Raw genomic sequence first — 17396 nt, 5'->3', positions numbered from 1 at the left:
GTGAGGTGCCAAGAGATTCCCCCAGTAGACATTGTTCTGTTTGAAACTTCCACAGCGTTTCTCATGCAAGATGTGTAAAACAAAGTATTCAAATTAACCCCTATTTATGTTGATTTAAAATGTTACAGTAGGTAGCCTACTACAACTTTCTTGAGTCCTTATATGGCGAGGGTCGCCAACAAAGAAATACATGATTCATTGTGAAGCCCTATCGACACTAGTTGGTTGGTTGGCTTTCAGCATGTAGATGAGCGCATTCCACATCCATTATGTATGTATATGTATATGTATATGTATATGTAATTACATTATGTATCCCATTAGGAAATCCAATGCAGTTTAGATATATTCATCCTATTGATACATTTTTGTAAAATAACTGACATTGTAAATGAGTGAATGTTGCCGGTCATTATTATTACAATTACTTACTAAAAAATAATACACATATTAGTAGATAAATGTAACTAAAAACGAATCGAATGAACACGTTCGCTCAAAACCATTGCATACAAGGACAAAACAGAATCAACGGGCCAACTGCAGCTTCAGTGCGTCGCTTTCACGTCACATCCTCCGAACTCCCAGAGTTCAACGCGCGGCTGAGCGGAAGAAGCGGAGGTCTCCAGTTCACGAAAGGACATACAAGCTACCAAGGTTGTCGAGTTGTCTTTGCTTTTAAACGATCATATGATAGTGTTAATTAACTATGATGAATGAATCGAATGGGTGTGCAGTATGTGGATTTAGTTCTGTTAATGTGATCTGATATTGACCTTAGCTTGTCCTCCGGGATCAGGCTAACTGCTGACCAGGCTATGGGACGAAGCTAATTCCTGTCTGAGCTGCATGACATCAGATGATATTAGAAACACAAACCAGCACTGTATCTTCAACATGTAAAAAGGCTAACGAGACATTAATTGGGAAGAGCAAATGCTGTTTAGACGTCCACTGTTTTAGGCTGATTTGGCATTGATTGTGTCTTGTTTAACGATGCTAATGTCAGGGCTGAATGTAGCCGCTGAACCTAATTTGATGCACTTTGAATTGCAAGGACACCTCTGATTTAGATAAGCAACGAGTTATTTTAACCTTTTGACTTTGCATTGATTAGAGCTATTCAAGATGGCAGAGATGGAAGAGAAGATCAAGAACTACAGGACGGCTCCATTTGATGCCCGCTTCCCCAACACCAACCAGACACGAAACTGCTTCCAGAACTACTTGGGTAAATACTGTTACTGAAACATGCATACGACTGGTAATATGAAGATCATTCGCTAACTGGCTGATCAGTTTCCAATGTATAACGTTACCTCTGTTTAAGGTTAAACGCAATCCGTAGGCCTATATTAATAGTTGTAATCAGCACATGGGTTGATATTCACATTAATATTTTTAGATGCCTGGCCATATCGACATTCATTCAAGTCCCTAAAATATAAGACAAATATCTTTATAAACAGAGAAAATTGCCAATGTGTTTCTTGAATTTTGAAGAGAACCTCAGGAGGATGGCACATATGGTGACATATGTCAGTCTGCCATATATCTGAAAATGTAATGATTTCAAAAACCTGCTCACACTTTTCCATTAATCAAAATGTATTTGTGACGCAAAGCGTCTAGCTGTAAACTTCTCTCATATTCCACCACTATCCTTCTGTGTTGGCCACATAGAAATGTAGAATGTGGGCGTCGGAGGAAACTGCAGCTCTGCTGAAGTCATGCTCCACCAACATTTCCACTAGTAGTGGTAGTAGACAAGTTCAGCCACAGAGTGCTGCATAATCCTCGTTTACACATTATGGAGCATACAAACCTTCTAGATAGTCCTACTCTGAAGTTCAACACTACAATGTTTCATAGTAACCATCATATCAAATGTATCTGAAAATTATTGCATAAATTGCATCACTTTAGCATTTAGTGGCCTTTGCTTCCATTACAAAGTTTTCACCATGAAGCCTTTAATCAGTGTTTTATGTCATTTGTCTCCAGACTTCCACCGGTGCAACAAAGCACTGACGGAGAAAGGCCAGGATATCTCTCCGTGTCAGTGGTACCAGAGGGTCTACAAGAGCCTCTGCCCCATGAGCTGGGTGAGCATGGCTTTCTAGTCACACTAGTGCCTCAGGATTCATTCAAAGAGGATTCATGAGCTAAAGACTATTAAACACACTGATCTCTTTTGTTGCCAATACAACACTATGTACAACACACATTATTGGTATCAATTCATTATCATTTTGTATCTCAATTATGTTGTCATACAGCAATGTGTGAAGTAGCTACACGTAACAATTCAACTAAAGCTTTAAATGACCTTGGCATATCTGGTCAATGGGATTTCAATGTTATCTATAAAATCCTGTAACTGCTATATGAAACAGTTAAAAATGGCTTGGTGGCGAGGTACGCTAGTTCACATAACACACTGGCACAGCCAGCTAGAGTGGACACAACAAGGTTTTTGAGTGTTTTTTTGTATTGTAGTCTCCCGCCTACTGACTGGGAGAGGCTTAATACAGGGGCTTATACATCGTGACTTTAATGGACTTGGTCAATGTCTCCTTCAGGTTGGAAAATGGGATGAGCAGATAGAGGCAGGAAATTTCCCCGGAAGGATCTGAAATGGCCCACTGACTCTCTACTTCCACCTTCCACTTCAAGACTTTCTGATCCTTGGAGATGTCTGATGACCTCTGTAGCGTGATTAAGTACAATAAATCATTTAAACTGATGTTGCTATGTTGACATTTATATATAAACTGAAACACGCGCATGTTTTTTTTTCCTGTTCAATAAAGTCTGGAGTTTTCCCCAAACCTTCAACTTCGCACTGTTTTTGCAATTATTTTATTTGACCATAAACTGTTATACTTAACTCTGTCCACAGGGAGGCAGTGTTTGGCAATTTTAACTCATACTGCCGTTGGAATAGTTCCATTGTTAAACGCGTGCGATATTCTTTATTCATTAGGCTAGTCTTGTGTGAAGGGGGAAATCAAATGTCACAATGTTGTCGTAACGGCCTTGCGTAAGTAGATAGTAGAGATGCAAAAAAATAATCTATTGTGGACAATGGGAAGAGTATCAGATCCACAGTCACTGCACTGCATCAGAAAGCAAAGAACCAAATAATTAAATCGGTCCCTTTTTATTTGTCATTCATTGGACCTGAACACATGTTTGTTGCGGGCTGAAACTATCAAATTAAAAAATGGGCCATAGTTGAGCATGTGCGCAATGCGCATACATGCCTTGTAATCTCGTTGGCTGGCTGACAAATACGCATCGGTCGGAACAAGGAAAGGAAGTTGAGCTTCTGGTCCACAGTGTGTTCGTCTGGCAGCAAGGCCAGTCGATCCTCGATGGAGAACTCGGGGCACACTTCAAGACTTTCTGCTCCTTGGAGATTGACCTCTGTAGCACTTAGTAGCCTACAATAAATGATGACCTCTATAAACTGAAACACTCTATAAACTGACCGCCTATAAACTGAAACACGCTTACGTTTGGGCGTTTCCCCCCAACTTTGAACTTTGCACTGTTCTTATACATTGTTTGTATACATTGTTGAAATTGTTTTGCCCATGAATTGTTATACTCCACTCTGTCCACAGGGAGGCGGTGTTTAAAGGCAACGTAAACTAGTTCCATACTGCCGTTGGAACTACTGGAATACTTATGGCGCATTTCCACCGGAGGGTGCGTGTCGGTTCAGTCTGCAAAGGTGCGGCACGGGTCACGTTTCTACCGCCAAAAGTGGGCGTGATCTGGACTGAGCCGTATTGAGCCGTACTCGTCTCGCAGTAGGCCTACTCCTCCGTTGTGGACAGTGGGATAACAAACAAACACAGTACCCGCAAAGTATTTCTGGAGAAAATGTTGAACATTTTGCACAAAAGTTTGCGTTCCTTCTTGGACGTCCTACATTGTTGCTTGCTCTATGTTCATTGTGCTTGTCTTCTTTTTCCTTGGATTTATTAGCAGGCTACACTGTGTCGGGCTGCTATGAGATCACGATGTTTACGTAGCTGCGTGGCTATCGCTGTTAAACCCCGCGGCTAGGGCGGCTTAAATCCCGCCCTACCATAAGGGTACTGGCGGCGGTGGAAACGCGAGCCGTAACTGAGCTGGGCTATACCGCACCCTCACTACTGGGCTGAGGCGTGCTGGGTCCGAAGCGTACCCGCCAGTGGAAATGCACCATTATTGTTAAACGCGTGGTGGCGTAGTTCACCCTCCCATAGATCCTGTCATGTAGTTGAGCAATAAAACCTGCCCTAAAACCAAACCACCACATTTGCACGGTGAAGATCATGTAAGTCATCCGTGGCACTTGGGGCCTTGGAACTGTAAATTATTTCTTTGTTTTTTGTTTTTTTAATGTTAAGCCATTTATTTGTAGTTGTCAGGGCTGTTGTGATATCATATTTCTTTATTCATTAGGCTAGTCTTGGGCAAAGGCACCCATGTCAAATGTCACAATGTCGTGACGGCCTTGTGTAAGTAGATTGCGGTAGTGATACAAACGTTTCACCTTGTGGACAGTGGAAAAGAGTATCAGATCCAGTCACGGCACATCAGAAACCAAGGAGGGCTAAGAAGTAAATCTGTATATTTTATTTGTCAGTTGGCCTAAACTCATGCCTGCTGCGGGCTGAAACTATTAAAAAAAAAAAAACTGGGCATGGTTGTGCATGTGCATACATGCCTTGTTATCTTGGCTGGCTGTCAAATAAGCATGGATGGTGGCCGCGATGGCAGGAAGTCTCTGCATCTCTGCAGATGTTGCCATATTTAGTTGCATTTGCTGATACATAGCCAAACTGAATGTCATGACAGGGGCACCCATGTAATTTTAAACAGTTTCCTCCCCCTCCTCGCAAATTTTATGAATTTGAATAAGCAGACGATAGATTGTTGATTACTTTTAAAGGTGGGGTAAGGTGTAAGCTGGTGTCTTAATGCTGTGGCCGCTTAATGCGTCACATTTGAACAGGACAGGAAGTTTAGTTTCTGGTCTACGTTTTGTCCGTGCTGTCTGGCAGCAAGGACAAAAACGTAGGGTTAAATATCTCTTTTCCTTCTGTTTGGCGGCTATCTCCTTTCTTTTGCAAAGCTGAGGCAAGGTGTTGTGAAGTGCTCTACTGCGCTGAAGGGCCCTCATTTGATAGCCCTATGGCTATATTAATGTGCCTTATGCAAGTTCCATTTCCGTTGTGGTTGGCTACTTGTTGGTACCCGATTTATTAAAGGTGTGTGTGTGTGTGTGTGTGTGTGTGTGTGTAAAATGTAGTCGCATCTACCTCTGAGATTGCAGATTGCAGCCCTCTCAACCTCTTTCCGATGGCTACGGTGGCCTGTGGAGACCAAGTGCCTCCAAAATGTCGTCGTCTGCGACAGCATCAAGCTGCCAATTGTCAAGCAACTGTCATTTGAATTGCACCAAGGTTGACTGCCGTTTAGCTTGCCAATAAATCTGTTTAACCAATCCCATCAAGTTTACGTGCACTGCATTATGTGAATAAAGGTAGCTTTTTTTATAACAACGGTTTGCAGTTGTATTGCAACAGTTTTGTTATAGATACCTTTCTCCAAAAGAGTGATGGCCTTTTGAACGAGGAAACAACCTCAAAAACGAACCTCTCCAAAACATGAATGCATTTAAGAATGCACACTTAGGCCTTATCATAATCCCCCTAATTCCCGAACTGCCATTCGGCACTAATACATAACGTCACGGTGTGTTGGGATCTCTGTCTTGCCAGCGGTTGACGTTGATGGCACATGCTAGAGAAGGTTGAGATTTTTTTGAGTTAATTAAAAACATTTTCTCTCTGGAGCCGTGTTCTGGACTACTGTAGAAACATGGCGGTACAACATGACAGCCCCCGAGAGGACCTGCTCCGCATGCAGATATAAAGGGCTCATTCTGAGGGAACAAAAACCCAAAGATTCTCATTTTCATGGGATAATTCGCTTATTAACAAATAGTTATTATATTCCATTTCTGCCAAGTCCTTTCCACTACATTCCACACACTACGCCTTTAACCCGATTGCTAACTGTGTCGTTACCTGCTGTGTATCGCGCGGTTGTATTGAACATGATTGAACATGAACATCATTAATTATCCCCCATGTGTTCCTAGGTTTCGGCATGGAGCTTATTTTTTACGTAAAAGTCGACTTCTAAGTAAAGTTTTTAATATCAACTTCAAAATAGCCTACAGCAGAAATGTGTTGGCCTATATTCTTCAAAGTAGCCTACCAAAAATTAAATAAATTAGCAATTATTAAACATAAAAAGTCGTTCAATTCCAGACACGGATTTAGGTAAACTATTAGGATTTGAAATAGTTGGTCCTGGCCCAGTAACTCTCTCATTTGTTCGCCACCCACTGAGTCTTATGATTTCTGCATGACCGGGCTTTGTTTCTGAGCTCCGCGCTCGCTGCCTTTTGTTCTCGTGCCCCCGGTGGGTAGCACGAGAGGCAGGCAGCCCTCCACAGAGACCCCTTTCACGAGCAGTGTAGCCTACTGCACGCTCCGACGAGCACGCCCCCTTTAAACCGTGCGTGTATAAATGTGCACTACAGATAGCCTACAGACGGTACGAAAATGACAATGACCCCATCATCTTCATCATTTCCATAAAATGTTTAGAGTGTCCCCTTTACGCACAGGAAGGGCGCATCCAAAAAAAACGATGACTAATTACGCGCAGTGTGTCGTCAGGACACGAAGACGTGCGGATAGACTTGTGCCAAGCACTATTTAACCAGATCATCGGCGGAGTGGTCTAGTCTACGAGGAGTATACAATTTGGATAAGACATAGTAGCCTAACTGGATTCATATAGTTTCAAGAGGCTGGCTCCGATATTGCGGTAAATAAACATTAACTTTAATTCATAAAATAGATTAATATTGACACATTTATGTCATTGTTGGGTTGGGGGGGGATTTATTTATTTTATATCTTAACTGTATTTTAAATATTACCATACATGATCCAGTAACTCACAAGTGTGTTAAATCAAGACTAAAACTTATTGGTATGTGTATGATTTTTGGAGTGTTGAACCGATTACAAAACAACGACAAATGACAATTCAAGTAGTGAAAATCTGATCAGGCGTTGGGTTATTAAACATTTATTCACACACTTCTCTGTGTTTGCTCACTTCCAGGTTGTGTAAGGACTCTGTTTGAACACAGTCAGGTGCAGGCTCATATCTTCAGGTGGTGCAGTTAAGAATTCAGCACGAGACCAGACATGGAGCGGATGCATGATGAGAAGGTAAATAGTTACTTTAGAGTCATCCTCATGTCACATTTCTAGTTTTCAAACACAACATTTGGACAGACCTTACTCTACAATACATTTAACTATAGGTTTTTCAATTGCAGAAGTCCTGTCACAGTTTTTGTTATTGAGAACTGAAGTATACACTTTATAGTTTATAAATTGTAATTAGTCCTTCGAGAGGTCTCTCCTATTCAGTGTTTCCTGAGAGACACCCTACACATTTTTTGTGTGCATCTTTTTATTGGAAGCTTCTGTAGAATTAGTATGGGTCTTTTAGTATGGGTCTTTTTTTCATTTCCTGCCGTTATGCTCGGTATAACTCTGTACTTTTCCTCTCTGGCGTGAGATAGCTCTGTGGTGTAGTCATGAGAACAATTCAAGACATGATTGTGAGGGTGTGTGAGGTTGAGTAAGGGTATAGCATGTCTCAACTTGACCATGTTTGACTGTAAGGTTCTGCTTATTGTGGGAAGAGTTGGGGGAAGTTGGGGGTAACTTTGAGATTTGTCAAGAGGAATTGGTAAGAGGAATGAGGCTTAACCAGGTCGTAATATTATTAGCTAAAATTAATATGCTTGACGTTAGAACACAGAACACATTGTAGTAGGTTTGAGGGATAAGCATTGTGCAACTAGAGCTCGATTTAAACATGTATTACTAGCCGTTGAGTGTATGTACTGTAACATGGTGGTTTGAATGGTTATGAAACAAGAGGTTGCCTGCTCTCAGGGGTTGATTAATTGGCAAACACATTTCCACAGTTCTAAATGCATTTCCCCAGCAAAGGGGAAATGCTCTGTTTAAATAGTCTGTTAAACCGGCACAACCTCACCTTCTCACTGCAACCATGACTTTTATTCAAAGTTATTATAACAACTAAGTGTCTGACATATCAAATCTACGCATCCACGTTTCAATCAAGCCAGTTCATCTTTCTCTCTAAATGTATTTTGTCTGTTGATACATTTTGAAAAGCAATGGCAGCAGTGAAAAATTACCTACGGCAGATTTAGGTCTGCAATGACATTAACCTACTGTTAACTATTTATTTTTAGTTATTTTTTATTGTTGGTATTTTTATTTTTTGTATTTTTATCCTAAATGACAGACTGAATTCAGATGCATTTCATCATGAGCAGGCAGGTGTTTGAACTGCAGGGAGCCAATGTCTGTTAGTCATTCAGGGGGTTATTTGGGGTTTAATATTAAGAAAGACTTGTGAGATAGCAGAATATTTTAATGTGCAGCAGGTAAGATGGGCTACATTGTTGTTGTTTTTTATCTACCACACACACACATACACACACACACACACACACACACAACCGCACACACACACACACACACACACACAATCGCACACAAACACACGCACACACACACACACACACACAAGCATGCACACACACACACACTACTTCTTACTCACCCCCACCCCCCCCCCGTACCCAGCTTCCCCCTTATGTATGCACCAAACTCGTGTTGCAGCAGTAGTGATTATCAGTGTAGTGTGATAAACACAAATTATACACAAATGATCTGTGCGGCCAAGGCCAGCATGTTCTTCTGAGAGACGTACTGCATCCTACAACTATCTCTCTGTGTCACCGTCAGGAAGCACATGCTCTCCTATCAACCGCCCCGTTGTGGTCAGGCCAGTCTAATCCAGCAGCACCTCTACTGGCTCTGTGCTGCTTAGCACACTCAATTGCTGTTGCTGCTGGGTTTGCCCTAGTTACCGAGTTCTATAACACCAAGGCTTTCATTTTCAAGCTATTTCTGAAGTCATTATTTTGGGCGGATGCTTTGATATAGCCAGGTATGCATCGTATTGCAATCCAAATGAAAGTAGAAGACTAAAGGAGCGTGGTAAAGGGAACATGGAGTGCCTTGAGAGGAGGAGGCTGTGTTTACCACTCAGCGTGCCTGCAGAGTGCACATCAGCTCCTTGGATCGTGCCGGGCACGTTCAGTAACTATTAGGAGTAAGTGACATTTTGATTGGAATACAGTGTAAGAACTTTTAAGAATGTTTTGCACACATGTTGCACTTTACCAAGGGATTGTAACAAGATGTATGGATATTCAGAACATTTATCAAGGATCAAGTGCAATCATTTATTTTCTCCTTTTAAGACATATGACAAGTACAAAATAATTCCTGCAGCCCTTTAGCAATGTAGATAATCAGGGCAAAAATGTAAATCGCAAACCACAGGAACAGTAGCTTTCTGTGTTGTAACACCAGGCTTCTGCGCCAGAGCAATGAGGCCACAGCAGTGCAGCCAAATAAATGGAGGCAGAGGCGGCAGACTCAGAAAGGCTTATTGTTGTCCTGAAACAACCTGCCGTAAACAACAACAACCACAGCTTTGTTTGTTGACAGAGGAACTGACCGTGTCCCCCTGTTCACACTGAGGAAACAATTGTACACATGCCCGCTCCCTCCACACGTACACCCCCTAGGATATGTTTAGCATCCTGGCCTTCCTTCCTCCTAGACTCACACCAGTGGTTTCCAAGAGGTGGGTTGCGGCCCATGAGGGGAACCCAGCAGGGGACCAGGGTTTTTTTTTTCAGAATGAAGGCTATTTCCTTTTTTACCCCAAAATGTTGTTGTCTGTTTAATTTCATAATTTGTATGTTTAAAGGCTGAACAGGGAATAAAAGTGTTTTGATATACAGAGAAATGCATATTGAGAAATTGTAATCATCTCACCTTTTGACATGGTAATGAGAAAGCATTACTTATTTTACTGCACACAATCTTGGGTTGGGTTTTGACGGGAGCCCGTGTGTGAGATCCTGATTCACTCTGTGTCTCTTTGTCCTCCGCTGTCCACAGCCCAAGAAGAAGGTGACTTGCTACCTCCTCTACTGCATTTCCACAGCCGTTATTGGCTCACTGCAGTTTGGTTACAACACCGGAGTCATCAACGCACCCGAGCAGGTGTGTGTATGTCTGTTTGTTTGCGTGTGTGTGCGTGTGTGTGTGTGTGTGTGTGTGTGTGTGTGCATGGGCTAGTGTGTGTGTGTGTGTGTGTGTGTGTGTGTGTGTGTGTGTGTGTGTGTGTTACTAAACATACATTGTCTTATACATTTCAACATAGAGGTAGTCACTTAGTTAGTCACTTATTTAATACCGCTGCTTAAATATTAAATCCTCTTCGATTTCTTCAGTATTTGAAATACTTGAAATACTGTCTGATCTTCACATTTTCCACTACATGCATGAGTTTCAATGTACAAACGGGTAGTTGGCATTCCTGAAAACGATCCACTTGATTCTACTACCCCCTTATGGATGTGTACAGAACATGCATCCCACTGTCTCTCCCTTTTACTCTTACCCAGTGTAGGTGGTATTAATGTGGTTATATTCAGAGTACTATGGACACATTCATGTTGACCATTACTAGTTCATCATTTAACATACACTTTTATCCAAAGGGACATATTGCAATATATAGTATATCTATGTATTATAATTCTTTCAGATACAAGTTATTAATGAACCGTTATTGAAGCCTTCAGACTGTGGACATTAGGGGTTCAATCCCAGAACCTTACAGCTAAGTCAAACATCCTAACCACTAGACTACTGTCTATGCCATTAAAGTCATTCGCAATTATATGTAGGCCTAATTGTAACTTTGTTATAAGGGATTCTGCTCCAACTGTCAGGCTCTGAGCTTTAACCTCATATCAAGACACCTTACAAACCAGTCCTGTCTCTCCCGCCTTACAAACCAGTCCTGTCTCTCCCGCCTTACAAACCTGTCCTGTCTCTTCCACCTAACGAATCAGTCCTGTCTCTCTCACCTAACGAACCTGTCCTGTCTCTCTCGCCTAACGAACCTGTCCTGTCTCTCCCGCCTCACAGAAGCTGCGTAGGTTCTTCCAGAATGTGTCCATGGAGCGCTACGGGGAGCCCTTCAGCCCTGGGGCCAACACCATGGTGTGGAGCTTTGCGGTGGCTATCTTCAGTGTCGGGGGCATGATTGGTTCCTTCTCTGTGGGAGCCGTGGTCGACAAGTTCGGCAGGTGAGGAGATGGTGGATCTTTTTAGTAGAAATGGGTCATCTCCTTGTTTATGCGTTGTTAGTAACGTACATAAATGCAGGGTCAATTCAGTTGAATGCAGTGTCAATTATGTGTCACCAACACATAACGCGTAACTAACAAACACCAAAGTAGTAGCATTCGCAGTAGTAGTTCACCACAGTCTAACTTTGGTATTGCTTAACACTCTCGCCTACTGAACGTACCCACAATGCACCTCGACCTTTTCCTCTCGGCCACCAGGCGGAAATCAATGATGCTGAACAACATCCTGGCCGTCCTGGGCGCGGTGCTGATGGGGCTGTCCGGCCTGAGTCGCTCCTTTGAAATGGTCATCATCGGCAGGTTCATCATCGGCGTGTTCTGCGGCCTGTGCACGGGGCTGACCCCCATGTATGTCGGGGAGATCGCCCCCACCAACCTGCGGGGGGCCTTCGGAACGCTCCACCAGCTGGGCGTGGTCCTGGGTATCCTGGTGGCTCAGGTGGGCTGGAAACGAACACTAGGATGAGATACAGCGCGTATGTCACGCTGGTTTCAATGTACGTTACGTGATCGAGTTAGCATGTGCCCACTGTGTATTTCTCTCCATTTGAAACTGTTTCATTTGTTGCTTTAATTGACTTTCACAGAGAACCGGGTTCTGCACTCCTATTATGTATATGTTATGTATATATTTAAATAAATAAATATATATATTTATATATATATAATATATAATATATAATCAACCTGACATTCCGGCATAATTCAATGAATATTCTCCTAAAGAAATGGAGTTGGACAGAGACTCGCTATGGAAGAGACCTTCCACAGCTCTTGTGACCCCCACCTCCCTGTGCCCCCTCCCTCGTGTGTCCAGATCTTCGGCCTGGAGTTCCTGCTGGGCTCTGAGGCTCTGTGGCCTCTGCTGCTGGCCCTCACCGCCCTGCCAGCCATCCTGCAGACCATCCTGCTGCCCTTCTGCGCCGAGAGCCCCCGCTACCTGCTCATCAGCCTCAACCAGGAGGACGAGGCCCGCAAAGGTTAGCCCTGGACCCCCGCCGAGCACCCCCCCCCCCCACCCCTCGAAGGATCAGGGACTTATTTAATGAATCCTATTTTCTATATGTTCTGTTATTTAGTGACGAGAGTGAAGCAACAACCCGGGGTAGCTTGAGGACATTCGATTTTTCAAGTTAAACCTTCACCTTACTTAAAGGGGAAAGGTCACGCTCACCAAGCTATGATAAGAGAGCACTACTTCATATTCTACAGAAAAGCCTGCAAAAACAACTCGGTTACCACGAAAAATCTGCATCATTGGTCAGATTTTTACCATTTTTATCCTTAACTGGCTCCAAATGTGCATTTTTGTGGATACGATTGAAAGGCAGAGATTAAATCTTGGCAGAGGCAAAACATAACGAGAAACACCACGAATTGTTGGCTTCCCCTCGATTCAAACGATTCAACTCTGCAAACGTTCTCCCCCCCCCCCCCCCCCCAGCCCTGGTGCGTCTCCGTGGCACCGAGGACGTCACCGAAGACCTCCAGGAGATGAAGGAGGAGGGGATGAAGATGGCGTTGGAGAAGAAGGTGACCATCCCCGAGCTGTTCCGCTCCCCGGTGTACCGCCAGCCCCTGATCATCGCCGTCGTCCTGCAGCTCTCCCAGCAGCTGTCTGGCATCAACGCAGTGAGTGGATGAGGACGGGGCAGGGAGGAGACCTGAGGCCAGGGACCAGTTATGCATAGTCACACATACATGACATATCGAAACAGGTACACATGGAAAGGATTTACTGGGCAGCTAGCAGAAGAGTACATGCATAGATATGTGCATGGTTTAGTTTATGCATGCATAGTTTATATATATATATATATCTCTATATATACTGATTTGCATAGGGCAGTTAGAAGCAGAAGAGTATATGCATTTAGCAGAACAGTACATGCATAGATACATGCATATATACATTTATATATATATATATATATATACATATGTATATATACATATAAATGTATATTTACATGTATCTTTGCATGTACTCTAACTTCTGCTAACTGCCCTACGCAAATAATTTTCATGTATATCTTTGCCCTTGCAATCGTAGCCCTATCAGTGTGCTTACCGCAATATTTGGTTCAATAATACCCTTCATTGAACCAGACACACAGTCATGTCAATCATATCAGTCATATCCTGTAATTACGCCACAACAGCATTGCAATTCTCTTAAAACGTAAACTGACACGATTAGTCATCATGAGAAATAATTGTTACACGTTTGACTAGGATGAGCACAGCCTCAAAGGTCGAGGGGAAAGGAAGTGTTTCAATGATTGTGTGTTAATAAGGTCACTTCCGCCGGCTGACAAAAGGTGTTAGCGGCAGTGGGACTGGGCCTCGCAATCAAAGTGAAGTGGCACCAGCCCGGGGGGTACAGAGACTCCCATTGTTCATGCACATCTGCCTCACTCCCTCCCCTGATAGGGACAACAGCTCACGGCCCTCTGGATAAAACCTATTCTGAACAATGTTCAATGGATTGTTTTACTTGTGCATTGTTGAATTACAAGCTTGTATCATACATTTCTCTGTCCAAGATAACATTTTGCAAGGTTGACAATTTATAAGCGACTGACCCCTCTCTCACTCTCTCTTTTTCTCTCTCCCTTTTTCTCTCTCCCTCCCTCTCACTGTCTCTCTCCTTATCTCTGTCCCAGGTGTTTTATTACTCCACTGGTATATTTGAAACGGCGGGTGTAGCTGAACCTATCTACGCTACCATAGGAGCGGGCGTGGTCAACACCGTGTTCACCGTGGTCTCGGTAAGCACCGTTCACTGTGGATCAAAGATTGTCATAGTGGTCGCTAACAGTGAACTCGACCAGTACTAGGGAACTTTTCACGGTGGGAAGACGAAGAAGGCTAAATCTTCCGGTCCAGACACCAATGTTTGTGGATAATGTATCTCTGAAGGTTTCAACTTAACACTGTGCAGACTGGCCAACTTCACTTCCTCTGAAAGTTACAACTCACTTGAGAATTAGTTTCTCTTTCGAATCAGTAGAATATCTCAGTAACAACATAGAGAACCTGGAGTAACTCTGCCCGTTCGATTATCGGTTTCAAGCCCAGGAAAATAGCGTTTCATACCACCCAAATTACCCTCAATTAAACTGAAAACACTGGGCAAAACGTGTATTTATGAAACAATTCTATATAAATGTCCATTGTGGTTAAAGTGTGACCTAGGGAAGCTATGCCTTTTGGTAAACATTGACGCAAAATAATGGGAAGAAAAAAACAATTTGAACCGAAAGCAGGGTTCTAAATGTATTTGGTGAAGTTTGTACATGGGAATTGGCGACGGCCGTGATGGTAATGAGTATTGTATGATAATGAGTATGTATTATGGTGTCAACAGCTCTTCCTGGTGGAAAGGGCGGGACGAAGGACCTTACACCTGATTGGATTGGCTGGGATGGCCGCGAGCGCCCTCTTGATGACCATCTCCCTGTCTCTGGTTGTAAGTTACCACCACCCAGCAACACTTTTACAATTAAAACCATCAGAAAATGTCCCCCTTCATTCAATTCTCCTATTTGTGTCCCTTCTCCCTAACCCATACAAACACACCACCCTTCACACACCCAACCACACACACACACACACACACACACACACACACCATGCTCTCTCTGTGAGCAGAAGACCAACCAGTCGTTGAGCTACCTGGCCATCGTGGCGGTGTTTGGCTTCGTGGCCAGCTTTGAGATGGGCCCGGGCCCCATCCCCTGGTTCATCGTGGCCGAGCTCTTCTCCCAGGGCCCGCGCCCGGCCGCCATGGCCGTCTCCGGCTTCTCCAACTGGACCGCCAACTTCCTGGTCGGTCTGGGCTTCCCTAAGCTGGAGGTAATGGATTGGCTCCATGCATGTACTGACTGTGATGCATGACGTTAGCAACTCGTCCTTATCACAGCGTTAATGTTGGTGCCTGCTACATGTTTGAGGCTTAGATGATCATCTCAATGGGCATAATAATTGTAGGCTTCTTTTTGTAATAAAAAAGCTTAAAGCTAATATTTATCTCTCTCTCTGTCTCTCTGTCTCTGTCTCTCTCTCTCTCTCTCACCCCTCTCCCTTCCCTCGCTCGCTTTCTCTCTCTCCCTCGCTCTCTCCTTCTTTCAGGAACTGTGCGGCCCGTACGTCTTCATCATCTTCACGATCCTGCTCATCTTCTTCTTCATCTTCACCTACCTCCGCGTGCCCGAGACCAAGGGGCGGACCTTCGATGACATTGCCCAGGCCTTCGCCGCCAGCGCGGCCTCCCCGCAGAACCCCGCCGAGGTGGGGCTGGGTCTGCCGGTGCCTGAGACCAAGGGGGCCACGCCCCTCTCCCCCACGGAGAAGGTGCCCATGTTCAGCCTCCCCGTGGATAAGGCCGGAGCTCCTTAGGGCCGCGGAGACGGGAGGGGGGACGAGACATAGGACTGGAGTTAAAGGTGATGGAGGGCTTTCTGTCTGCACAGCGGTGCGGTTCATACGCCGAGCAACAGGATGGTCAGGATGGCGAACGTGAGAGGGGCAGCTATAGTCTGGTGGTTTGGGGGCGGTTCCACTCTGAGCCCAAAGGGGTCTGGGTTCGATACCCGGTGGCCGCGGTCTACCTGTAGGCGTCCTTGAGCAAGATGCCCTAACACCTTAGCTGCTCATTAATGACGTGTTTTAAATAGAAATCCACTTTGTCACTTTGGATGAAAACGAAATAGTAAATTGTTCACAAGAGGTTGTTTTTTTTATGATAGTTACTGTTGCAAAACAACACATTCCTTTCCACTAAGAGATTCTTAGTGGAAAGGAATCAAGAAAAAAGTATATTCATTTTGCCATTGTGTCTGTATCTGAAACAAGGGCCAGTCTTTGGAAATCAGAATATTTTTAAAAATAATAATTATTTATTTTTCTAGCTAAGCATCATCATTAAACAAGGACATTTTGACTGTTACTAATGTCACAATATTTGACTTATTACTGCCTAATCTTAGTTGACCTTGCAAGTGCCATTGCTCCAAGTCTTTATTTAAGAGGATCAGCCTGTGTTCGGTGTTCAACTCTGGTGCCAAACTGTGTGTGGGTGTGTGTGTGTGTGTGTGTGTGTGTGTGTGTGTGTGTGTGTGTGTGTGTGTGTGTGTGTGTGTGTGTGTGTGTGTGTGTGTGTGTGTGTGTGTTGATGGTTTGGGAGCAAAGGATTTGGGGCAGCGGTCTGTATTAAGGTCAAGCTAGAAAATTCCATTAGCTTAACCTACAAAAAAAATATGATTTGCAACCTTGTCATCCACAGAGGGGTTTGCCTTGACATTCAGTAGTCAGACGGCAAGACGTAGACAACAGAAACGTGCACTCTCTCTATCTCTTTCTCTGGTCTTTAGTAGAGCCGCATGCCAGAGTCTACTGTACTTTTCATCTGCATTCTGCATTCTGTCATTCTTTCTTTTTGTGACGGCACTGAGTCCAAGTATGAGATAAAATGGACTTTATCAACTTTATCAATCCCAGAAGGTGGGTGTGGGTGTGGGTGTACAGTACAGGACCGTCATACAAATAAAAACAAACAATACAATTCCAGACGAAGTACATGCAAAGAACAACCAAAACATGACAAAACTAATCTCAGAGATAGTCGGTCCTTGTTTGAATTCTTTGTGCGCTCTGTTTGAACTTTGTGGTCTTCTGGCCTGTTACTTGATACAAACAGTTGTGGTAACAGTGTTTTTATTGTCAGAATAACTGCTGGTCTGCAAGGGCATGGAGACTAGCACTGCCGTTTGGAGCCTGCCTGACCAAGCCTGTTTGAGGAAATAAAACAAATACAATGTCTGGTAATATAAGAATGTCCATCTGACCTAACTGTTCCTCCTGGGCGTGAAATGTGGGCGTGAAATGTGGTTTTTGTGCAACACATTGTATCGGAATAGGCCATGTTTTTAGTTCATGTTTAAAAATCAGGAATTCACTTGAACTA

At 43.6% G+C, this 17396-nt stretch overlaps 2 protein-coding genes across 2 annotated transcripts; both read left to right on the top strand.

Moving 5' to 3' along the window:
* The first annotated feature begins 572 nt into the window (after positions 1 to 572).
* Positions 573 to 2838, top strand: cox6b2 (cytochrome c oxidase subunit 6B2). Its single transcript, XM_084472014.1, has 4 exons — positions 573 to 657; positions 1118 to 1231; positions 2005 to 2105; positions 2583 to 2838. Exons 2-4 carry the CDS (start codon positions 1129 to 1131, stop codon positions 2634 to 2636), a joined length of 258 nt encoding a protein of 85 aa, XP_084328140.1. The 5' UTR covers positions 573 to 657; positions 1118 to 1128; the 3' UTR covers positions 2637 to 2838.
* Positions 2839 to 6834: 3996 nt separating this feature from the next.
* On the top strand, positions 6835 to 15911 carry slc2a3b (solute carrier family 2 member 3b). Its single transcript, XM_084471980.1, has 11 exons — positions 6835 to 6900; positions 7204 to 7313; positions 10167 to 10271; positions 11205 to 11365; positions 11627 to 11867; positions 12246 to 12408; positions 12873 to 13060; positions 14095 to 14199; positions 14799 to 14900; positions 15083 to 15286; positions 15563 to 15911. Exons 2-11 carry the CDS (start codon positions 7290 to 7292, stop codon positions 15827 to 15829), a joined length of 1560 nt encoding a protein of 519 aa, XP_084328106.1. The 5' UTR covers positions 6835 to 6900; positions 7204 to 7289; the 3' UTR covers positions 15830 to 15911.
* The last annotated feature ends 1485 nt before the right edge of the window (positions 15912 to 17396 follow it).

Source organism: Micromesistius poutassou (assembly GCF_964030765.1).
Source record: "Micromesistius poutassou genome assembly, chromosome: 8".
Classification (NCBI taxonomy): domain Eukaryota; kingdom Metazoa; phylum Chordata; class Actinopteri; order Gadiformes; family Gadidae; genus Micromesistius; species Micromesistius poutassou.
This window is presented reverse-complemented; position numbering and strand designations above follow the sequence as displayed.

Bases quoted from the DNA above. Each gene is read 5' to 3' on its own strand.
- cox6b2 (XM_084472014.1), top strand. From the start codon at position 1,129: ATGGCAGAGATGGAAGAGAAGATCAAGAACTACAGGACGGCTCCATTT. The intron at 1,232-2,004 runs GTAAATACTGTT...ATTTGTCTCCAG, and splicing joins CTGCTTCCAGAACTACTTGG to ACTTCCACCGGTGCAACAAA. The intron at 2,106-2,582 runs GTGAGCATGGCT...TGTCTCCTTCAG, and splicing joins GCCTCTGCCCCATGAGCTGG to GTTGGAAAATGGGATGAGCA.
- slc2a3b (XM_084471980.1), top strand. From the start codon at position 7,290: ATGGAGCGGATGCATGATGAGAAG. The intron at 11,868-12,245 runs GTGGGCTGGAAA...TCGTGTGTCCAG, and splicing joins TGGGTATCCTGGTGGCTCAG to ATCTTCGGCCTGGAGTTCCT. The intron at 15,287-15,562 runs GTAATGGATTGG...TCCTTCTTTCAG, and splicing joins TGGGCTTCCCTAAGCTGGAG to GAACTGTGCGGCCCGTACGT.